The 25,438-nt window shown below is 40.5% G+C and overlaps 2 protein-coding genes across 3 annotated transcripts; one reads left to right on the top strand and one right to left on the bottom strand.

Annotated features, from left to right (window-relative positions):
- The first annotated feature begins 1,844 nt into the window (after nt 1–1,844).
- ccdc187 (coiled-coil domain containing 187) lies at nt 1,845–20,128 on the top strand. Of its 2 annotated transcripts, XM_083919419.1 has the most exons (13): nt 1,845–2,169; nt 2,486–2,578; nt 8,525–8,587; nt 9,841–9,979; nt 10,111–10,201; nt 14,893–14,971; nt 15,563–16,915; nt 17,413–17,534; nt 17,654–17,725; nt 17,812–17,946; nt 18,115–18,209; nt 18,312–18,406; nt 18,493–20,128. In XM_083919419.1, the coding sequence occupies exons 2-13, from the start codon at nt 2,527–2,529 to the stop codon at nt 18,639–18,641; spliced, it is 2,445 nt and encodes an 814-aa protein (XP_083775545.1). In that variant the 5' UTR covers nt 1,845–2,169; nt 2,486–2,526; the 3' UTR covers nt 18,642–20,128. The 2 variants fall into 2 exon arrangements, with proteins under 2 accessions (XP_083775545.1, XP_083775546.1); XM_083919420.1 differs by lacking the exon at nt 15,563–16,915.
- Nucleotides 20,129–21,796: 1,668 nt separating this feature from the next.
- On the bottom strand, nt 21,797–23,156 carry tnfrsf9a (tumor necrosis factor receptor superfamily, member 9a; the record flags this gene model as incomplete). Its single annotated transcript, XM_083920492.1, has 7 exons — nt 21,797–21,947; nt 22,049–22,210; nt 22,313–22,416; nt 22,498–22,570; nt 22,678–22,815; nt 22,915–23,034; nt 23,147–23,156. 7 exons carry the CDS (start codon nt 23,154–23,156, stop codon nt 21,832–21,834), a joined length of 723 nt encoding a protein of 240 aa, XP_083776618.1. The 3' UTR covers nt 21,797–21,831.
- Nucleotides 23,157–25,438: the final 2,282 nt, after the last annotated feature.

Raw genomic sequence — 25,438 nt, 5'->3', positions numbered from 1 at the left:
TGAGGAATCTAGAATTTCTTTAAGGTTTACTGTCATGAGATTCATACGATATGATTTGAATAAGTGTAATAAGAGGAGATGCAACACATTTTAAGGTGTTATACACTTGAATCCTTTACCTAAAGTAAATTAAGACATTTACTATAGTTAAACTTGGTATAGATAAGTACATAAGAACAATATTCCATCACAAATAAAGACTTGCTTTCAAAATGTTTAATATGAATGTGCACTAGTGTTTGCATTAAAATACACTGAGGTCGCAAAAGTGGTGCAGAATGTGACAAATAGTCCCTTTAAAGGGTTTGAGTACTGCTGCATTGACAGCATTGTTGATGATTGTGGCTGAAGTGATACTCAGATTATACTTCACCTGGTGGCTGGTTTAAAACACCAATGTGATGTATTCGGCGTTCCAAGTGTATCATTCCTTTTTCCAGGCAAACAAACAAAATCTCAATATAAGCAACTCTGCAAGCTTCAGAATGTAAAAACAGGAATAAAATTTAAAAAATGTATTTATACATTTACATCAACCTCAGATTAGAAATGAACATGGCTGCCTAGAGATTATTGATGAAAATACCTAATATATATATATATATATATATATATATATATATATATATATATATTGTGTAAATCTGCTGAAAGTCCTGAAGCTACACGTCACTCACAACAACTGTACTAGTGGAAGCTCTGCAGGGTTTTAGGAGTTGTTGACATTGTTCGATCTCATGTGGTCTACACCCGACTGACACATGTACAGCCAGCAGAGGGCAACATTAGCTCTAGAAAACCACATTAACCATGCAATTTAACACTTTTACAATAAAGATGAATTAAATAAGCCTCCAGTGTAAACTGTTCAGTGTGGCTCTGATGGGGAAAACATCTTCTTAGACAGTTGTCTTTCTTTTTCTCTGCCTTTTCCTTTAATCATTCTCTGAAGAACATCCGATTGACAGAGGGCAAATTGAGTCACAACACCTGTAGCCTTCAAAATCTAAAATAGCCTATACATTCTCATATTATCGTTGACATTTACGAGTCATTTTTCAAAAGCAGCCTATCACCCTTCTCAGAAATGAGACTTTTGGCTTTTTTAAAACAAAGTGGCAAAAGGGTGTCCTGTCCATCTGAATAAATCAGTTAGTTCCAGCTCCACCCAGATGATTTAGATGCACACTTGAGGACATATTGTCTGTTATTTTTCTCAAATCCAAGACTTTTTTGTCGAGTGAAATATCATTTTTTATTTGTAGCCATGTTTAGTTAATTATTGAAATGAAAATAAACTATCTAGGCCACAATAACACTTCTGTGGAAACTACATTCTTTGAGTGATGGGAACATTCGGCTGGTTACGTGTTGCCTTCAATTGCTGCTCGAAATATTGCAACTTAATGTGCACACACGAAAAGTGGATGCGTGGGCCCGCGTGGGCCTGCCTGTATGTGTGATATTCGAGTTATAATGTTATGTGGGATGAGGTCCATTGAAGTTGAAAGAATACTGTTGTGTTATCTGTCAGCGTAAACATTATTCTACCATTATGCTGCTGCTTAATCTTTAGTCTAATCTTTTGGCCTGAGTTGACAGTATTTTACTAAATCTTTTTACATCGATCTGTGTCTGACCCAAACTGAAATAAAAGTGCCTTTACTTCTTCATATGTATAATAAATCAGTGGGCATAAAAATAAACGAAACGCTAGGTTTTGTTTTCTATTAACTGGCGAACATCATGACTCACAGGAGACAACTGTGAGCTTGAAGGAGCACGTGAAGGCAACAGCCGTTAACCGCCCTCCCTGCGGCTGAACAGGAGCTGTGAACCGGAGGAGCAGCCGGGGCGACAGACTGTGGGCTGAAGTTTGTCCGTCCTTGCTTCCCATCACGACGAGTCGACGGGGGCTTTGTTTCATTGATGAAGAACAACGACCGTCGCGTTCGTCTAAAAATTCACACCAAAAGTTAAAGGTGTTAGAAACGGTCAAGCGCATTCCTGACGTTTGGGCTAATTTGTAGAGACACGGAAAGAAGAGAGGGAGGGGAAGAGTGCGGCAGAGCGGACAAAGTTGACGCTTCGCTGTCATGTTTGGTACTTGTTGAATGTGTGTACCTACAACAACACCGGAGCCTGTGTGGGCAGCGTTCTGGGGAACAGGTAAGGTTACGAGAGGTGGCTCTTTGATACACAGGCTGATTTTAAATCGTTGTCTGGTTATTATTTTACTTTGAAAACAAGTCACCCACTGCAATGCAGATACTATTTCGCTTTTCATGCTCTAGTTGTTGTTGGCAGCAGTAAGCACTGGCATTGGTTTGTTGTGAGTTAAACTATTTAATTTAAAGATCCACACCGATGTTCACCAACCAGTGTAGTGTGTAGGGTTCTTTCCTTCTGCTTTGTACGTTTCTTTAGATCCCATTTGATTTAACCAGATGAAAGCCTAATTTCCCCAAATGTCTGGTGTCTTCAGGGTCTAATGTATCACCATGAGGCTGTGACAGAACAGGGACAATGATGGCAGAGCTGGAAATCGACCAGTCCAACCTTCCACGTGTCCAAGAAGGTAATCACACACTCCCACAGTGGCCCCCAACTCCCACATCTATACAAACCTTTTGAGCATGGAAAAAGTACCAGAATGTACCATGGTTTAGATTTAGATGGATTTATTTGCACAATGGAAAAAAAACAAAAAAACCTAGGCAACATAAATAACAAAGACATACAAAGGGAAATAAACAGATTGTGGAGGTGAGATCAAAAGACCTTATTAAAGTTTATTAAGGAAATCTCACCACAAAGGTTGTTAAATGTAAGAATGTAAAAAATCATTTAATCCACAGAGGTATACAGAGGATAAAGAAGCAAGCAAAGTGGGCATCAGTGAACGGACCCAAACGTGAAATGTCACTGCCTGGTTAGTTGGTGGTCCTGAGCCTGCATTTGAAATTCTTCAGAGAAGTGGACTGACTAATACCATATATCTATGCCATGTCAGAACCAGAATTTATAGATCCCAGTATGTAACTTTTGGAGCCAGTTGGCATGTCTTGTAGTATACCTGTGTACAGCACTATTGCGTTGGAAAAGTACTTTACAGGGCATGGGAAGCAAAGAAGGCTAATTTAAAAAATGAAAGCACGAGTGAAGTATTTGGTCATGGTCTGTCCTGGAGAAAGGCTTGTTTCTGTTTAGCCCCCTCCACAGGGAGGCCAGAGGTCAGGGTCAGCTGCTGAACTGCAGACATGGAGCCATAAGGGCTAAGTATTTGATTCATGGGCATTTAAGCACAACCGATACTAAGGACTGACTTTTGCTTTAGAGAAAATGAGACACAAGGAAATTCTTTTTTATCCTGTTTTTGTATAATGAGAGATGAATAACTGGCCTTGGGACCAGCTTTTCTTCTGTCCCCTCTGGGCTTGATTTCTGTGGCATATGCTCCATCTCAGATAAGAATACCTTACCATATGTTGTGACTTTCTGCAGCAGACACATGTTCAAGCATACAGCTGTACAGAGATGGACCGTATCATAGACGGGTCTGGTGCGCTGGGTGCAGATAAGAGCGAGGAATGAGGTAGCTGTTTGGATGTTACTTCTGTGGGAAGAAAGTGCTATCACTTGAGATGAAAACTTGTGCCGCAAGATAAGTGAAGTTCAACTTTTTAGGTTGAAACATTACAAAGAGTGTCTCAAGCCAAATACGGTTTCAAACCTGATTTGGAAAACATAGTTTTAACTGAATCTCAAATTTAATTTGATTAATGAATCCAAACAGAGCATCATAATTGCTCATAATATCTTTGGTCTCGGTACTATAGCCTACAAATGAATACAAAGAAACAACAAGTTGGAGTAAGAACTGTTGAGTAGTTTAACATAGGAGAACCAAACTCCTAATAATGAAAGAAAAACAGCTATAAATGTTTTGTTTTTGAGGCAGAAAATCACATACACAGCAACAGAATGTGTCACCGGCATACTAATGCAGCTCTTATGAACTAAATTAGATTTATCTGCTTGCATGTTAGTATGAAAACATTCACAGGTAATGTCGAAGCTGCGGCCTGGGTGTGTAGACCGTTGACTCAGTCTTTGGCATGTCCACACTAATGAATGGGATAGAAATAGGTCTGCATGTCTTTTATCAAGGGAGATAATTCAGCACTCCACTCTTGTTTCCATACACAAAGGGCACACTGTGCAGCTTTGCATTTTTATGCTTTATCGAGCAGGAGCCAGTGCGCAAACAATGCCAAAAGCAGCAATAAACTGCTCATTGAGACAATAACAGCATGTAAATCAGATCTCTGGCCAGAGTCATTTTGTTCTGCTCATCATCCACTTTCACCAGACAGATTCGTTAAACTGTTTTTCTTCTCTGTGGCACTGGGGTTGTTTACTTGATGTCCCATTGTGAGTGTTTATGCTTCAGTTTCCCCATGAGCCAATAGTTCCCGTGTCCCACTTCTCCTTCACTTTCCTCCACATGCGAGAGACTCAGCCAAGTCAACTTTCTTTGTTTTCACTGCTCCCCCTTATCAGTTCCTGTTTGTCCCTCTTAGGGCTGCTCCTGATATAGACTGATGTGCAGAGGGAATGCAGCTCCCAGAGGAATTCCCCCACCTCCCCCCTCCCTGATCCTAATTTCACTCACGCCAACTAACCCAGAGTCCTATTACCCCTCACCTCTTTTTGTTCTCCATGACAACCTGGTCTAGTTCATGAGCTGGCTGGCCCAGTTCCCCTTGTTCATAACACAGCAAAGAGAGCTGTGGTACAGACGGACACTTCATGCTGGAATTTTTTGCAAAAAGCAGCAAGCTGCAGAACTTACAGACCAGTAAGGAGGAGAGATAGAAAGAGAGAGGGAGAAGGAGACAGCGCGTGGGTGGTTGGTGGAGAATTTGGGCTGAAAATAGAACCCTTGTCATTTTCTCCTTTCGCCGGTTTCTTTGTCTGGTAGGCACTTGCCACTGCTGCTATCCATGTGGCTGTGTAGATGAAAGGGAAATATCTCTGTCAGTGTTTGATCGCCTGCTCCCTCAAGCTGGATGCCTGAGATTATCTGCATAATTTTATTTTAGATGATTGGCTGTCAGTTCGCTAATGTTGGTGGGAGTTCTAAAATAGGACAAGTTGCATGCATTCACCAGCGAAAAGGAAAACATCATTATGCATACATATCTTAATGTTGAAGGGAGAGGGGGACACAAGGCAATACAATAGCAAATGATTCACTTTGTTTTGACTGTTTTGGTTGGTTTTGAGGTCATACAGTTTGGTTTCCTGCTTTATAATCCCCCCCTCTCCCACACTCTCACTGCAGACAGTCTGTTGGGGAACATACCGGGTAATGCAGTCAGTGGCTGCTAATATTTTAAAATCTACTTTTTGTTGTTGCTGTGCACTCTTAGACAATCGTACCCCTCTGTGGATCTTAGCCTCTGCTCTCCAACTGCCACAACAAATTTCTGTTGTCTGCCGGATCTTTCATTTACTATCCTCTTAGGAAACTGACACGGCCCAACAGGGTCCTTTTGGTGCCCTTATTAAGAAGCTTACAGTGGGAGTCATTTTACAATTCTGCCAACACACTCGCCCTGGACTTGCAAGTCTGTGTCTCCATGTGCACACCCTGTCTGTCAAAACCTGTTTAGCAGTCATAATGACACAGTATCCTTGTCCCTCCCCTTGAAGGGTAATGTGACTGTATTTTAGAAGAGTTTGGAAAAACCAGTTAACCCACAATTCAGACACACCCACAGTCGCGCGTACACACGGACAGTTTTCCTATGTCTTTCCCTCCTTTCTTTCAATTTTGCTCTCTGAGTTGGATTTAAGCGTAAACTCATGTTTTGAAATGTTCATATGTCCTGTTGGATTAAAACAAAGCCTTCGACCTAATCCCTCCTCATTGACAGACTGGACACATAAGGGCATGTTGGAGATCCATTTAGCGGATAGTCTCTCTTAAGCTCCACGACAGGTGTAAGTGGTAATACGTGTCAGTCTTTGTATGGGTCAAGTCACAGCGTAGACTTATGTGGTCATTTATGGTGTAAACAGACACCATCACTGGCTTAGTGCTGTCTGGGTGATATCTATGAACTTTGACTGTTGGGTCCCTGTAGATTGAAAAATACCCATAGATTTATTTTTTTAGCAAGAATGTTGTTTTTCTTCCATTTAGAGACTAGAGTTTGACCACAAGAATGTTGGAAGAAGCGGTTTTATTCTCACTTCCCTATTTAGAGAACGGGACAAAGAGGAGACATCCTCAGTTTGACTTGTTATATCAACTCAGAAGCAGTCTTTTAAATGTTGAGATTGCATTGTTAAAGCAAGTCCTGGTGATTCAGGTGCGGTGCAGCAAAAATGAAAGAGAGAAGAGGACTACACTGTTTTCAGATTCATACTTCTGTATGAGTTTGAAAACAGTGACAAGAGATCAATAGAGAAAAACATGAAGGTGTCCTTAAGAATACGAGCTCAGCAAGACAGTGAACACAGAAGCAGACTTGAAGTCTGGGATGGGTCTAAAGCTTGATGCTTCGTGTGTTTTCAATTAGCTGCACAGATGGTCACAGCTGTACATAAACTGTAAGCTCAATGTCACCCTTACAATGAATCTTGAGGCCTCCCATTTATTCTTGTCATCCATGACACCATCCAGCAAATCTTCTAGTAAGTAAACGTCTAGGGTCTTTTGTATGTCTTGTGTTCAGACAGTACATTTCTTTTGTTTTAGATTTGTACTTCTTCTGACAAAGGGATCAAAAAAGCTCAAAGTGAGAATGAATGTCTTTACTTTGACATCTCTCTCACAATGCTTATAGTATATAGTTTACATTCGTGGTATTTCATATACCACACTAGCACCACAACTGTTACAAGAGTATGACATGTATCCAAGTTTTCTATAGCTGGGTTAGGAGCTTCAACAGGTTATAAACAACATATGGCATTTATGTGCGCGACAACTCTGCTCATTAACAGAATACTTGAGTATCCCAAGTATTAAATGCATGGATGCAAACCGAGCAGTTGTGTCCACAGAAGTGGCTCAGCCTGCTCTTATAGGCTCAGTGGAGGATTTAGTAGGACAGGTGTTTTTAATTGGCCCTGCCTCTGGCTCAGGCTGGAGGCTTTTCCCCCAGCAGTGGACAGCTAAATCTCTTCTTAAACACCGTCTTCTGTCCTCCTGGCATTTGAAAGCCCCATTGTAAGAATAGACAGCCATTCTTAGGTTCCCTGAACAAAAACTGTGAGATAGCAAAACAATTTTGTGTGGTCACAGGGAGCTGTGTGTCTGCAAAGATGGAGACAGTGGAGAAAACAGCTGGGGCACAGTGCTGCTGGCTGTCTGTGTTTATTTTCTCCTGAGTAAGTTTTGAGTTTGTTTGACAGACTTTAAACAGCCTTGGGCTTTGGTACATAGAGGCTATCGAGGCTCATTAAGGACTAGTGTAAACACTTGGTATGGCTTTAGATGAGAATAACAGTCCACAGATGCTGAAGCTATTAAGACCAACGTACAGACTAGAGAGTAATGCAAAACTGTGGGTATTCACCACCTTATTATTGGAGTCTTAACATGTATTTAAGTCGAAACAGAGCAGTCAACTGTCTCTCTTGATGACTATCCCTTTGTTCGACTTCACACGCAAACAGGACAAGGCTAGAGAGCGTTAATGACATGAAACCGATCTGTTTTATTACCGTATCCCACAGCAGGTGGCCAGAATACGGGCTCATGAGAGATAGGGTAGGCTCATTTTGCCACAGAGTGACTCGATATGGCGAACCAGATAGAGCTCATGTACAGAGAGCTCTCATCTAAAGCCTTGGGATTTACGACAACCTTACAGATTTCATTCAATATACTTACCATCTGCACTGGCCTCACGGTATAAATGGCTGCAGGTGGTAGTTCTTAAACTTTGCATTATCATTTGGTAGTCAAAGTGAGCACAAAAAAGCATGTCTCTTCCTCATTTAGATCTTCTCAACCACAGTTTTAAAGCTGAGATTGTTCATACTGATATAGAGCATGTGTCATTATTGCTTTTGTTAGAATTAAGTGGACCTGATCGTCTGCCATTACTGAACCCAGTAACTTTGGGAGGACAGCAATAGTTGTGGCCACTTCCTTTGGAACATTGGCACCATGTTATGATGGGGATTTTATGAGAGCTTTTTATATATTTAACAGGGAGATTCATGCCAGGGTGGTGGATGGTTGTTCTGAGGGACAGTGCTACGCCTTTTCTCTGTCAAATAAACAGACAACATGGCTCAGGTCCTATTGTTTACAGCCAAATGCTCAACTCTTGTTCTGGATGGAGCAGACCATTCAAGATTGTTGTTGTGTTTCTGTTGTTTTAGTAATCCTCAAGCTGAGAGAACTGTTCACTGTATTAACACGTATGCAAGATGGTCTCTAGTGTTTGAAACCTTTTGTATGATTATGACACTGACTAGTTGCTGTCCTCTGTTGTTTCAGTATGCCAGTGTTTTGCTGTGCTGGAGGATGGAGCATTGGCACACAACCTGCAGGAACAGGAGAGTAAGTACAATGTCAAGCTACCATGTGGCAACAGTGCGGCTTCACACTACAAATGTGTATGATGTGGGCTGCCCTCTATTCTGTCTCAGGGTATCAGCACTTTCTGCTTTGTGGGGCTTCACCTTTAGTTATTCTGTTAAATTGTTTAACAAATGATTGTACTACTAAAACAAATGGCAGATTTACTTAAATCATACTTGGGTAAAATGCTTCATAATTCTCATGGATAACCAAGGCAGACTAGGAAACCTAAAGTAGTTACATTAAACGTCTTTTTGGCTAGGTTTTGTCTGTCACAGTTGCTGTGGTATGTATTTGCAACTTTGCACAGTGTCTGTTGGTAGTACTCCTCAAAAATGCCATAAAGTAAAAGATAAACAATACATCAGGAATACTCAAAAATCAACAGATTTAGACTAAAGTCAGGGCTGTAAACTAACTTTTTGGTTCACCTGCCAAGGGGACAGGTAGATGAAAGAATCTACTAGGCAAGTACATTTTTTTTTACCTCTTTTTGTTGTATATACATCTGTTTCAGTACTTTTATTTGAGATAACGGTATTATATAGCAATGCATGCTTAGAAAAGAGGCCAAAGTATAATTCTGAATTTTTAAAAAATATTTTTAATTGAATTTCGAAAAAAATGCAAATTGAAAACTTTAACATTGCAAAACTTTGACAAAGGAAACACTCATTAATTACTCATCAGAACTACAGATGGGTCCGATCCAGTATGCATCTCTAATCAGAACCCCTCATCATTATCTTCATCAGACACCCTCTTTGCACCACCATCCATATAGTCTGCTTCGAACTGAGCCCTCGTGCCAAAGCATCATTGCTGCGCTCGTATCACAGTCAGTGCGCCAAATTTTTAAAGAGCGGTGACGTGTACGTTGCTTCTGAGGGGAACTATTTTCTACAGTGGTGATGTCAAGGGAGCTACTTCAGTGCGACACACAACAAATCACCGGTGTAGCGCTTAAAGCTACTACAATGTTTGGCTATATCATGCATAATTTATTGCACAAGCACCACCATCAGGATAAACGTTTACCTGCACAGACCCCGTGGCATGTAACCCTCAAAAATTAAGTCGCATTTGGCGAGTTGCGACACTTTACAGCCCTGACTAGAAGTAATAGTAATTATGTATTACTATAATCTATAATCTAGATCACACATGGTCCTTCATTGATGCACATTGAGACTTTGTTACCCTCTGCCTTTTTGTCTGCTCCGCCTTCATAGTCGAGCAATACTATACCACAAATATCCAGAAGAACCAGCTGGTGCAGAATGACATACGTGTAGCAAAAAGGCTGCAGGATGAGGAGGAAGAGGAGCAGGCCCAGCAGAGCACCCTCCACAGACAGGCCTCCAGACAACTGTGGGTGACCCCTGCTCTCCAGGACACACTGTAACACTGCTCGCACTGCTGCACTATTCAGATATCAATGACAAATCAATCACATAAGGCACAAATATAAGAGGTCCTTTCCTTCCTTGGTTGTTCTGTAGAGAGGAGGAAGACTTTGAATATGCCCGTTTAATTCAGGAGGAGATCCAGCGTTGTGCTGAGGAGGCTCAGAGGAGGGAGCTGGAAGATGAGGTGAGCACAAACCGTTGTAAAACTTACAATTTTCCTGCATCTAGTTTACATTTTTACAATGAATGCATTAAAGATCTAGCAATATTTCAAAAAGACGATTTTACTTTCCATTATGTAGACACTAAGTCTGTGGCGAACTACATTTACACGTTTACATCAAGACAGGAGTATGCACAGCCTTTCCACCAGTGAATACATGCACCACATTCATACAGAAGTTTTATAGGTCAGCATAAAGAGTGCAAAGGTCTAAGGTCACTTGAATCTGCATCTTCCTACTCAATTATCCACCTACCACCCACATCAATATGATAAATCTTTTCAATTTAGAGAACCCATCAGTATCTGCATAAAACTCATTACCTCTGTCAGTGCGCTGCACAACACAAGCTACTATTCTTTACTTTACCTCTTTAAATGAATAGAGCCCACATACAGACAGTAGGCTTAAATAAATTATTCATTGAGGTGTTTTAATTAATAAAAAATTTCGTATTCCGTATTACTCACCTCTCTTTGCCCTCAATATATATATTATTTCTCAAATTGCAAAAAACACCTGCATGAATACTATAAACCCAATATCCTCTTTTACAGTGCACAATGTAGCTACTTTAATGTCAATGAGAAGGGACAGGTAATATGGCTTATCATGCACCATGATACTGTAGCTATACTTACTATTTACCATTAGAATTAGCTCATTAACAGTCAAAACCTCCAGTTGTCATATGGGCCAACAGGGGCTTGAATCAATGCCGACTTGCAGTGAGTCCATTACAGACACCATCACAGACTAGTTAGCACGTAAGACAAAAAAGGCATGTCCTCAGTTTACCTGACTTGCATGTTTATAGACTGTGGGAGGAAACTCACAAAGCAGTTCAGTTCAGTCAGTCTATCATATGATGTGATTGAATTGAATTGTTATTTTGGCCACATAAATATAGATGACATTGTGGAAGATATAGACATGCCCCTTGGATGTCTGTTGTATGGAAAGGTTGAAAATCAGTGTTCCTTTACTCTTCAAATCTCTGATGTTAAGCTTAGATGGAAACAGAAAGTGGTTCCAGCTAATGAGAAGACACAAACAGGACCGAAGAGTTTGTAAAATTACATTTTTCGAGGGATTTGCACCTGAAATGGGAACAAATCATTTCCTGTGCGTGGCAAGTTCCTGTTAGCAACCAGAGCAGAGTGAGACACTACTGTAAGGTTCAACTCAACACAATGCAGTGATAAAACAGAAACCTGGACAAAACCAAACTTACTAGGTAATGGACTATCCCAGTAAATGTCTGCAAGATGTGTTGCACAGAGCAGAACATAGCTGATTGTGAAGGTAGATGAATGATTCTTTGTATCTCAAACAGAACTGTGGGCAGACAGAACTGGACATAATCTACAGGGTGAACCATGGCCGTTTAAACAAAGTTAAAATAGCACCAGCATTGTACGTAAACTTCAGCACAGGGAATCATAGACTCATGTGTACATACTTGTATATCATTTTATTATCTCCCTGTTACCAGCAGGTCAGGGACTATTATATGGTCCACTTTGCTCTCTCGTAGGACTAACTGAATCCATAATGAATGGCGGTTGCAGCAAAGTGCTGCTCTGGGCCTCTGATATAGCCACTGTGCCGAAAGAGGCCTGTATGAGCAAAATCAGCTGTTAAACAGAAACAACCTGTCAGCTCCCCATCTGGATGATAGCTCAAGAAATTTCTCTGGTGGTTGATTCCAGACATGGACCATTGACCTCTTCATACAGAATACACTCATGTGGGCACATTGAGCCTCACTGGATGTACACACTTGACATGTGTAAACCTTAACTATGCAGTTTGAGAAAGAGATGGGTTAAGTGAAAATATTAAGTGCAGTGTTTACTCAAGAAAGTGACTGAGCCTTCATTCGGTCATCCTTTCCATTAAATGGTTTAACATTGTGGCTGGGTTTCCAAACAGTTGTGTGTCTAAACACTGTCTAGATTAATAGATTAAAGTTACATACATTGTTTTTAGTCTCCATTTTAAAATTTTCTCATGTAAATAAGTAACATTCTAATAAAAACTATCAATGTGACATCTAAATAAAAGGAATAAAAGAAAGCTCTCCCCACATTGCGCTCCTGTGGGAAGCACAGTGCGGGATTTTGAAAAAAAAAAAAAAAACAGCACATATAACAGAAAACTCGAAAAAGTTGCATATTGGGTGAGGGAGAAAGGTCAGCGAGGTTTCCCACGCAGACAGGCAGCCATCACCGGCGCACTTGCGGATCACGCATGTCGCCCTTGAAGGTGAAAGGGATGTGGGGTGGGTGAGGGAGTTGTGTTGCATATTTTTATGTAAGCAACCATGGATTTGTGTGTGATATCAGCCTGTAGGGTCGCCTCGACCAGCTACCCAGTCAGTTTATACTAAAAACAGACTGTTGTGTGTTTAACTATGATCATAATGGTAAATAACACATCTTAAACTGCTACATGTTAACATTGTCATTGTGAGCATGTTAGCATGCTGCCATTAGCATTTAGCTCGAAGTACCACTATGTCTACATAAGATATAGTTTAAGTTATAGACTAGAGGGGGTTTATTTCTTTATCATCTGATTTTAAATACAAGTATAGGAATATCTAGATAATGCTGTTATTGTCAACATTTGTTTTCCATTTTCACTAGTCCTAATTTGTGGCACAACTTTAGATCTCTCCAAAACTTTGTAAATACAAAAGCAATTTATCTTGGAACCCAAACATGACAGGGCAACCAGATGGTCCCCATCAATCCCCTCTCCCTTGTTGCCCCGTTGTTCACACAGAAGCCCAACCCCTCAAAAACCTTTTTTTTATGTCTGTGCATTTTTACGGCAGGCATGTGCATTTCTGAACATCTGTTGTTTTACAAAAAAAAAATATCTGACTGCCCACCAATAGAAATGAAGAGCTGAGCTGTGTAAGAAAAAGAGCATTGTGGGGGAAAAAAGCCAACTCTGCCACAAAACTCTCCAGCTGGTCCAGTGGAGTGGTCTGCGTCACAAGGCTGCTCCAGCATAATATTTTCCTTTACCCTGCAGTTTCCTTTTAAAGGAGGCTGCCTTGGAAGGGCTCATAAAAGCTCCTTGTTTGGAGGATGTGAGGTCAGAGACTGTGGGGTCCATTCATCATCATTAAAGGGTTTAGATTTGAACATGTTGGAACCAACAGGAGGTGTCTACACTCAGTTGGTAAAGCCTAATTTACCTACTGGGTTAAAGGTCATGCTAGGTTATGCAGCAAATGGTATAAGAATACATCTTTCCCTATTTTAATGAGTGTTGATGTGAGGATCAAATGATGAACTAATAACTCTCCTGTTAGCTTACCTTCCTTAACTACTTGCTGATCAGAGGTGTTGATTAAATATTTGCCTCCCTGTAGATTGTGTCTTTAATTAAGGAACATAAGGTGTCAGACTGTGCAGTTTTAAATGCCAGATCCCTGTGGCACTCCATGCCTAACCTGCCATGGCAAGCTGCTAATTGTCTGCTGATGCTGGCAAAGTGGCTGACACATTTGCCCTGATTGCAAAGCAAAAGGAGCTGCGTTAGCTTTTAGTTATGACTTATGTTGCAAACGTAACCTACAGAGAGAGATTTCATAGAATTTACTGATAGAATATGCTGAACATTATTAGTTCTGGTCTTTTTGGAGGAAGCAAAATGGTGGGGGGTACTCTTTCAGAGAGCAGTCAGTTGTAGCAGCTCTGGTAAGAGCAGACATTCTCCTGTGACAAGGAGTTACTGTTGACCTGCTTCTGTTGGAGTTCTGCTCTAAAGTTTAGGCTCAAAGAGATTAAAAGTTTGCATGTCTTACCCACCATGGCTCTGCATTTGGCATAGCCCCCTCTGTAAAAATGCCATATCTACATGGATTAGAATCTCTTCTTTGATGTAAACTCAGTCAACATTAAACAGGTTCTGGGAGTTAAGTCACTGTTTCATTCATGTATATAGATCAAATCTGAAAACTGAAAAGGTTTATGGCAAAAACTGGTGTGAGGTTAAAAAGACACAGCACACTTATCTACAGTATAAGAGCATTTACTCTAAGAACAGTTTTTTTTCCATTGTGTAAAAAGATGACATACAAGTGAACCATCCTCATTGACATAGACATTACTCAAAAGTTCTTGAGTGATCTTATGACTCAGGCGGGAAAGAGTTGTCACATTTACACTGTCTATGTTATGCAGCCATCTGCTGGTTGAAAAGCAGCACAGTATAAATGATGTCGTCAGAAAAAATTCTTGCAGTCATGCCAACTCATGGTTGCACACCAGTGGCATAACCTGGCTGTTCTCAGCAGGTTGAGCTTGTTACTTTTGTAATGCATTCATCCAGACCATTTTTGTACAGCTTTTCTGTGAGAACTAAATGAGTTACAGTGTTGGTTTTGAAATAGTGGAAATAAGCAGAATGAAAGATTGTGACCTTATTACTCGCAAATGATGCAGGTTAGGTTTAAAGCCTTATAACAGAGTCAATCAAATCTATTTGGAAATTCTTCTTAAAGCCTAAAAAGTGCAATTCAACTTACAGTAGCTCAATTTTTCAGGAATATTCATTTAGGCTCAGTTGCTAATGGGTTACTCATTATGGTTTATTATACAAAGAAGCAATGAGGGTGTCCGTGTCTCCACAGGAAATAGCTAAACGAATGCAGGAAGAGGAGGAGCAGAGAATCATGAGGAGGAGCAGAGGGCAGGAGGGCGATAGTGAAGGTACAGTTTACGGTTTGCCATTTTGTTTACTGTTTTATTAGCTGTGTATGACATTAGTTAGCAATCCTAACATACTGCGGAATCAAGAAAATTGTGACGTTTTGTTTAAGCTTTAGGAATTTGTCATTTTGAACTAAATGTAGCGATTCGATTAATTATTTGATACACTTGAAGTGGTAGAAAATCCAAACCTTGTTTAGTTTGTCCCTAATCATGCTTTACTTCGCTGGTAATGCTCATTTGTGTTACATTTAAGTCCTATTACAACAGCAAGAACAAATCATACCCTACGTAGCTAGCTCTTCATTATTATCTCCATAACTTGTGTTCTGAATCAGTTGCATGAATGTAACATGTTGACTTTAATAATGTCTTTAACACATGACTGTATAACTGTATGGGAATGCCTCAATTGTGTTGAAAGCATTTATATATTATACATTTAAATTATGTAACAAATATATAAGTGACATGCTGCTATCCTTAACGCAGTGTGTTTCCTCATAATAAACTGCACTCCTTTAATAATACCCGCTAACAGCCTCATCCATCCTCCCTGCTTTTGTGTTTGCATGTTTGGCATAACTAAAGGCCGCACCAATGATCCTGCTCTGCCATCCCCACAGCAGCGCACACTTGGCAGCCTTCACCAAGGAGAGGTGCCGTACTCATCTACCACCACCACCACCAGGTGGCAATGTTCTACCTCTCACAACCATTCAGACTTAACAGGGCCTCTGGCTGACTTCCCCAGGGGGGTAGCAGCTCAGAAAAACACAACTTCATGGTCAAATCAAGGACACAAAGATTCCATAAGGGAAATAAGGAGTGAGTTGAGAGAGCGTTCAAGTGAGTATTCAGAGGACTCGGACACAGTTTTCTCTGAACAGCTCTCTGTGTGGTGCCAAAGACCGAACGAAAGACACAACACAGCACCCCCTCGACGGCAGACATCTTTACATCAGCCGCAAGAGAGAAACTACAGAAGTCTTTGCTCTCGCGGCAGCTTCACAGATGAGAGAGGAGAGTGGAATGAGGACTATTATGAAAATGGTGACCTAGAGAAAAGAAGGCCTAGGATTTGGGATCAGGAATGGAACCATGTAGACGAGTATGATGGTTTGCACAGGAGCAGAGATCAGGATGGAGACTCAAGTTTAGTTGAGGTAAGAGAAAGGCGATGTAGTCGCACTGAATCTGTCAGGCTACATGATGGAAGTAAACACAGCAATAGAGACTTGGTAAGGACCTGGAGCTGTAAGGACAACCCCGACAAACATGTCCGTTTTCAGGACAACGCCAGGAGCTTTAACAGGCAGCTGGATAAAACCAGAGGAGTCTGGGAGATGCTGGGCCAGGTCCTCAAAGAGAGGGGCGTGCCTGTGAGGTTTGGCGGCAATGGGGTGCCACTACAAATAAGACCTCAAAGCAGAGACAGCCAGGTGCTTCATGGGAGTGAGGTGTCCTGCAGTGACTCCCAACCACATCAGAGAGTCTTCCAAAGAGCCGCCACCACCAGGCACAGTTTCCATGGAGATGTCAGGGAGAGGAGGAGATTGTCATACCAAGAGAACGGTGGGAGACATCACAGAGATGACCGAGATCAGCACTGTAATAATGTGGAGCATGATAGAAAGGTTTCTGAGATTAGTAGGAGAGACTCATATCTTGTTAACAGAGATAGGGAAGGGAGTAGAAGGTGGAGAGAGCACGGATACACTAACGATGACGAGAGGGAGAGGAATGCAAATGATCGCAGGGTCAAGAGAACAACAAGCGAACGCAGGCATTGGCACAAGCCCATAGAAGAAAGGTCAAGCTCAGAGGAGGAGCAGGAGGTGGAGAGGAGAGTAGAGCGTCCCCGTCGAAGAGCCTCACAGCGTAGCCACAGCCTCATCAGCAGCGGGGCTTCAACCAGGGATAGGTCAAGGCACATGGCAGCAGGTAACACTCAGAACTGCAGCCAACTCCAACCTGCAAAGGGAAAGCTTCCAAAGTGTGGCTCCCTTACCTCTGTGTTCATCTGCTCCTCTCATCTTCCCTCAATCATCTTCTAATCTGGACAGATTTGTGCTTTTCTGGTGAATTAGGGTTTCTTACTGAAGTGGGACAATTTCCTGTTCATATCTATTCCAATAGTCCTGAAATAATCGCAGTGTGTGCTTTCATTCTCAACTTGATCTTCATTCTTTCACTCTTTATGTAGTGAGGGAATAGGTTATGTGGAGTCCCTTTCAAAACCTAGCAACATGCTGCTTCCTCTCATCTCTTTGTGTGATTCAAGTGTTATCTGTCTTTCAGCCTGTGTTTCAGTACACTTGTGTGATTCATCGTTGATTTTCATGTTCTTTGATATTTTTTTTCTTTTACTACTCCTATGCTCATTGTGATTGTCGCTGGAATTCCATTTGGATATTGACACTGAAATACTTCACACGTAGGAGCATCACTGCAACCAGAGCCCGGCGAGGCAAGCCTGGACCTGGGGGAGCTGCGGCAGGTCCTACAGGATGAAGAACTGGCTCACAAGCTACAGGAGGAAGAGGAAAAGCTGTTGAGCAGGGTATTGGATCCAAGAGTTTATTGTGACACGCTGTGATTTACAAGTCAAGGAGAAAGAACAGAAGGTACAGTTTCCCTTTTATTCTTTTTTATTCTGACTTTTTGTTTTGTTTTTCGCAGCACTCCCAGCCCTCTCCATGTAGTTCTTATCCAGAGGGAGACTTCAGAGTAGCACAAGTGGCACAGGATGAGGTACAATAATTGACGTCATTAGTACCCATGTATATCATGTTTAATATCCACCTGTGGAATGATCTATTGTTTTGTTTTTGCGCTAGGAAATTGCACGTTTTATGCAAAAGCAAGAAATTAAGTCAAAACGAAGATCTCGTGAGCTCGAAGGGCCGGCATCGTGGCGGGAGCACAGAGCAATGATCAGTCATCATGATAGACGGGCTTCAAGAGACAGGCCGGTAAATGTGGTGTAGATATTGACAAACAGTTTTAGCATCCAAAATTTCATCGTCACTCTTTGACACAGACAATCCTGCACTTGCCTTGCTACAATCTGTGTTTTCATTATCCTAATTTTTTTAAATGAGGTGAAGAAATGAGTCAGACCCCTTTTTCGGCTGCCTTAGGTCCCACGAGAGAGGCTTGACTCAGAGGGCCTTCCTTCCCCCACTGAGGACTGCTCCCCAGAGAACCAGCCTCCCAGCCCATTCTCCACTTTACCGTAATTCTCTCTACATTAATATATATAAAGCTGATGAATGTTTGTGTTGTTACCATATGTCTTATCTACTTTATTTGCTGACTTAGAACTGTTGTTTTCTAGACAAGCCCAGCAGATCAGAAACATTGCGGAAGAGCTGGATCCGACCTTCCAGGCCAGGAGGCAGGGCACAGAGAGCCTCAGAGTGGGACAAGCAGGTAGTGTAAACAGGACAGATGGCACTTAAAATAAATCAAATAAAACAATCGGTGGACATTCACATCCTATTTTTTTTTCAATACAGGTCCAACCTGTCAGTCACTTGCCATGCCACATTCTGACTTACATGACCTCCTTGAGGAGCCTACTTTCATCCCGCCCACAAAACGGCAATCGGACAAATCAGCACGCACGAAACCCAAAGAGAAGAAGGAAAATTGCAAACAACAATAACTTTCAACACATTGTCCTGATGCAGTGCATATATTCTATATATTTTAGAGGACTAAATATCAGTGCAGCTACCTGTACAGAGTTCTCATTACTTATTACTTTAAGGTTGAAGATTTAGGACAATTAAGAATTAGGTTCTCTCTACCAGCCACCCCCTACTAGCACTTTAGACCAGTGGAACACAGAGAAAGAACTGACAGAAATGACATTTTACAATATTTCTATAAGTGAATAATGACAACACTTTAGACTCACGCCTTTTATAAATTAAAGGGAAAATGTAGGTTTATTGAAGTATTCTTCAGTGTTAATGTGTGTTTAATTTAAACTGTATACCTTTTTTTTCAATTATATTTGTAAGTTCTATTTGTTTTTATTTAGTCAAGCAGTGAGCATCCATCCATTATTTTTCACCACTTCGGGTTCTGTCATTTTAAATTTTTGCTCTTTGGTGGAGGCGCAGTGGTGCAGTGAATGCACTGTTGCCTCAAAGCTAGTCTGGCATACCAGATTTATATAGTGGGTATAAATTCTTTCCTTCCACCATCTGTTTTGCAAGGGCACTGGCACTACATCCAGGGCTTAACGCCACCCAAGATGATTGTGATTGGATTTGTGTGAAGAAAAACAATCAAGCCAGAGCATTTTATTCCTTATTTCAGAGTGATTCAAAGTGTAGCCAGAGCATAAACCAGCTCTGTGGAGACGTTCTGGGTTCAAAACTGCCAGTCTGCTTGGGTTTTCTCCCTTAACTGGCAACTCTCAATTGACTCTAAATCAATCTAGGTAGTCCCAGAATGATCATGGTCAATTAGGGTTGCCAGTTCCAGGATGCAAAAATGTGAAATGACAAAACAAGAAGTAACTGATAACCCCTGAACCCGAGTGACGTGGTTTTCGGACAAGCTAATTTAAGACATCCACTTTGGGAGTGTCTGCCAACTTTGTTTCAAAACCGTTTGGCAGTGCTCCAGCCATGTTTACAATAGTTCACTGACAATCAAATGAACTTATTTAACCCTTATTAAGTTGAAATCCCATAAAATCCCATTGAACCAAGATGGGTTCTACATCTCCCCTGTATATGACCATGTGAAAAAGCTTGTAAGTGGACATTTCCCAGCGTAAATTACTTGGTACAACTCATGTATATTTTGCAAGGTGGGTTTTTATCAGTCCAGAGACAATTGTGATGCCAGCTAACCTTTTTCATGAATACTCATGCTAGCAAGATTTTTATGCACATATAACCAACCATTGGTCTCAGTTTTTGTTTATCTGTTTATGTATGTTCATATCAATCCCACATTTAAAACACTATTGTGTCGCTTTTTATTGTTTATTTGTTTTTGGTTCTTTTCTTTTTTTACAAACGAGGCTTCCCCCTCAGTGTGTTTCCCAAGGTATGAAATAAATGGAATGATGATGAAAGGAAATATACCACTGCTTAGGTGGACCTCCTATGAATGCAATTGTTCTGTATGAAAGTGCAACAAATAAATAATAAAAAATACAATTTTTATTGGCTAACAGAATACCTACAGTGCTCCCATGGACAGTTCTGAAGAGTGTAAAATATGATCAGAAACAAACACAAGTCCATAAAATTAGATAACAGTCGACAGATAAAGTGCTACAGTTTTTATGTTTATGTTACTGTATGACCAAACAAGGCATCACCTGTGAACTTTGTGGTCTTTCGACAGACATCACTACATTCAAGTTATGACTCCTACATACTCACAATTACTATAGGTGTGGGCTAACATCTTAACCCTAAGCCCACACAGCAAATGTTCAGTTTGAGGAAAGTTCCACTTAGTCTGATCTGGCTGCCCGCCACATTTTACTGTATGATAAAATCAAAAAGGAGTGACTGGGGGATTTTCACATGACCCTTGAGCCTTGCTGCCTTATGTGCCAAGCGTGTATCATTTGTCCAGAGGATTTCCCACCTTACTCACTTAGTAGGAATTTCAAAGATCTACATGCAGCACATGACTAATCATATTATCTGACATTTAAAAATGATACACTACCAATCCACTTGGGATACCCGCTGTGTTGCTCAAGAGGCATGTGTCAGCTTGCTCAAGAAGGTGCTGTAGATAAGCAGATCGTGTACTGTACTGTAGATTCCCTGGTACTTGACAATTTAGTTTTAATTTATTACCTATTGACAAAAAGGGAAACTCCCTTTGCTGGGCTTTTTGCATCAATGAAGCAATTGCAGGGAAGTCCATGTATTTCCTGGTAATGTTAAGTAAGGTGGAAGAGGCTATATGTACCATGCTGTCTTCAACATGATACTTAACAATTGCAAACAAAGCTACAGAAATATTTAAATATTAAACCAAAACACAAAAAGTAACAAAGTATCCCCGTGTAAATTCTAAATGTTTCACATAGAATCATGATAGACACAGTAACATAACCTGGGTCAGATATGTACAAATTCAGCAGAAAACTGTAGGTAACTCGGTTGATTACACGAACTTGAGAAAAACGAGGCATCTATTCTGGGAGGTATACTGTATGTGGGCTGCGCCTTAGATGTGACTAAGACCTGTCTGCTGTCACCCAGATTAACACCCACTTGTGCTGTACATGTAGCATCTTTACCGCTCAGACATGCTAATATCAGAATAGTGAAACTCCTTCATGCTCAATTCAAATGCTACAGTACAATTGCTTTGTTTGAAAGTAGTTTTTTAAAAGTAGTTTTTTTATCGTTATCTGGTGGCAAACTCAATCCAGTAATTCAAAAACCTTCCTCTCTCTATCTTTCAAGCTTAACTGAAAGTGAAAAACACAGCCGCACTGTGTTATAATTTACATGATGATGAATAGACTTGTTGTAAATCCACATTTAGTTTTTTCCCCTCACAGAATTCCCCTTCCTCTCCGGTGTACATTTACTGTATCATCATTATAATGGTGTAATTGTAGAGCAAAGGGTTGTGTGACCTATCAAGATTTAGCTTTGGTTGTTCTGATAAAGGAAAAAGGAGGATAAAAGACATTGCTGTTTCTTTCATTTAGAACCAAAAACATCAGCACAAGGACATCCTCCAGAGGTGTGGCTCATTGCAAAGAAGGATCCTATTTTAGGATATCCTGTTACGTTTCACTGAATAAAAAAAACGAAACCGGTTCTTCAGTGTGGCGGTCTAGCAAAGTCCCCTTCCATTCATGCGATGAGCTGGTCTGAGGAGTCCTTGGAGTCAAGTGACTCTGAGCTGCTGCCCTGCTCTTGCTGGGCCTCGTGGAAACTGCACTCAATTGCTATTAATGTTCTGGGCTCATCTGTGGAAGAGCGAGGACAGATCAAAAATGTGTTCACTGTATCTGTGATTGACTTAACACAATGTATAATTAGAACATAATTATATCATGAAGTCCGGTACCTGTAGGGGTTGTGATTATTGGTATCTCTGGGATTGGCTTTTTTCCTTCTTCCTGTCTTTTCCGGATGGTTTTCTTGGCCACAGTGATGGTGATGATGATGGCAATCAGAACTACACAGGGGACCACAGCTAAGACCACTGGCCATGCCTGCTCTGTGGGGACTGACAAAAAACAGCTGGAAATTATTGCTGGTTCTATATTAAAAACACGAATTAAAGCACAAGTACAATAGCCGAATGGAATACAATAGAACTGCATCCTACCAGGTGGCTTTGGATTGATCACTGTGCCGACCGAAACATCCGCACACTTAATGTCGTTAAATGTGTCTCCGTTGGCAACAATCCTTTGATCTGGATTGGGACACCTTTGAGAAAAATTGACAGTCAACACAACAAAACGTGGCTACGGTCACAGGTGCTGTTTTTAGAGCAGGGTAATATCTCACTTGGTGCTCCAGGGTTTACACATCTGGTGAATTTGGTCATTGAAGGTTCCATCTGGGCATGGTCTGCAGGAACCTGTGCAGAAAGGCATTCAGTTAACCTGCCACTCAAAGTAAACCTGTAAGTCTAATGTGTACGTGCCAAAGTCATGACCTTATTTTTATTACTTATGTATTACTTACGTTTCTCTGCCGGTTCCTGACCTTTGTCACACTTTTTTACACAGAAAGAACAGAGGGCATCACCACAGATGAGTCCTTCTTTGCAGCCACACCTTGTGTCACTTGTGGCTGTGCACTGTTTCACATATATTTGAGCACCTACACATTCAAACAGATGGAAAGAGAATTGTAAAATTGTAAAATTTCACTGAAGGAGATTTTTTTTCCTGTATGCAGTTTTAGGATCTGCTAACATACCTACACACTGGGTACACCTGTTGCACCTTGGGTTTTTCGGGTCCACTGTAAAAGTCCCGGTTTCACAAGGAGTACAAAGCTCTTTTGGACGTGGACCACACTCTTTGACCAGACGATTTCCTAAAAACAGCAAACAATGAGATGTAATTTGTACTTCCTTCACTCTACACACACATAGAACATACAAATATTTAAATAAGAATAGAATTACGCGTACAAGAGACACAGATACCAAAAGCCATTCTGTAACAACCAACATCAGCTGACACATCAGTTTCAGTGAGATTAGCTTTTTCAATATTGTGAAAGGTAATATGACTTTCCGCCATGAAAGCTTTCAAAGTTGTAATGCAGAAGAGGAAAGCTTTTTAAAATCGCGTTTCCTGTTTGAGGATTGAAATGACATAATACAGAGGTCATTTATCACAGCTTAGAATCATTTATCAGTTGACTCTGCCAAACAGCTTTGAAACTAAAAAACCACTGAAACTAGATTTGGTTACAAGCAACCACCACACTGCTCAAAAGCTGGAATCTTTTTATAAATATCCACAGGCAAACACATAAAGCTCAGCGGACATTTTGCTTTTATTAGGTACTTCATGGCTTAAAATCTTGAGGTCTTGGAGAGGAGTAGATAACAACTGAGCGTATAAAAGATGATAAATGGACTTGTACATTCACCCATACACTGTATGGATCATCTAATCTAATCAAACTACATTCACACAGCAGCATGTGGACCAATTTGGGTTCAGTGTCTTGCCCAAGTACACATCAATATGCACACTTTAGGAACCGGGGGTCAAACTGCTGATCTTCTTAATGAAGAAAGACCCACTCTACCTCTCAGCCACAGCTGCTTTGTGTGGGAAAAGAGCAGAAAGGGCTTTCCTCCGTTCCTCTGAATGTAGGTATTAAGTGTTTCATTAAGAACAGTGCCTTATTTTTAAGTGTATACATTTAAAGTCCACTATAACAGTATAAAACCTCAAGATCTGAATGATCCATACAATATATTGACCTTTAGAGCCTTTGGTCAAAAAAAGCTCTTCCGAAATAACAGCACATTATTTCAAAATCCTAGGGATTTTGTGTTGTTCTTTATCTCCTACATTACTCACCAGGATAACAGATTTCACAGCAAACATTGTCTCCTTTTGATGTCCATTTCATGCAGCCGCTGTCAGTCTGTCCAACACTGCACAAACAGCCCCGCATGAGCAGAGAGAGACCCAGCACCCATAAGCTCGCAGCCATACTGTTGTCAGATCTCCAGCCTTGGGGGTAAGGATGACACAGCCACTTTGGGAAAGATGTGGAAATCCAATCCAGAAATATCCCAGGTTTCTAATTCATTTATTCTTTTTGCTTTTTTTCTCTAAATCTGTAGCTTTTGTCTAAATTACATGAAAATTCTTCTACCCCTAAATCAACTCAGTAGTTATGTTATGATTGATATCATATGAGGAAATCTCTCTGTGCTGTGACCTCAGTGCTCTCAAACACATCACTCACTCACTCACTCACAGCCAACTAGGCATGTTGTTCATACAGTTTTCTGCAGGGGGTGTGTCCTACAGTACGTATGCTGAGGTGGTGACTCATGAATGACATATACTCTAGTTAAAGTCTAGTTAGAACTTTAACCCCTATGAATTTCTCATATATTTTATCCATTTATTATTTTTTTATTTTACTCATTTTTACTCATTTATCTTTATTTATATATATATATGGGCTCATATTGTAGCTATACATCTCCACAGTTTGGCTTCCTCATGCTCATACTGTTGTGCTCAAGTGATGACTATTCATAAAGCTATGAAGTCTTTTGAAGTTCACTTGCATTGTGTGTAACAACACAATTTTAATTTGTGGTGATTGTTCCATTATCTATAACGGTCATAGGACCATTCTGAACAGTTCTCCATTAAAAACTTCAGCAAACCTCTCAAGGAGAGTTCGAATGAGGACATTTCCATTTTCTCCCAATGTATTTTTACTTTGGAGCTTATTTTCACTTTAATTTAGTCAAAAACTGAACAGAAAATAATTCGAGGCAAATTTCCCTCTGCAGCAGGTGTTCTTGATGACTGAGTGCCAATTTAGGGAGGCGGCAGATGAATGAGTTACACGGGAAAAGGAAAAGTAAAAAAGATGCATTTTTGTGACTCATTTCCATGTTGAACTGCATGTTAAACTTAATAATGACATACTGTACTTAGATGTAAGATTTTTATGACATACTATACTTTGACTTTTTTGGCACATTCTTATGTTATACTATACTATTACTTTTTTGGGACATTTTTACAACATACTGTATTAAACTATTATTTTGTATGAAACACTATAGTATGACATATTGCTTTTTTATGACATAATATCTAGTTGTATATATTATATTGCATATAGTTATAGTGTATGGCCCATTTTTTTACATCATTAATTCCTCATTGCATATTATACTACTATGCTTTTTAATGACATTTGTATGTTATTTGGGATTAGAGTCATTTTC

This window comes from Echiichthys vipera, assembly GCF_963691815.1.
Source record: "Echiichthys vipera genome assembly, chromosome: 9".
Lineage (NCBI taxonomy): Eukaryota > Metazoa > Chordata > Actinopteri > Perciformes > Trachinidae > Echiichthys > Echiichthys vipera.
This window is presented reverse-complemented; position numbering and strand designations above follow the sequence as displayed.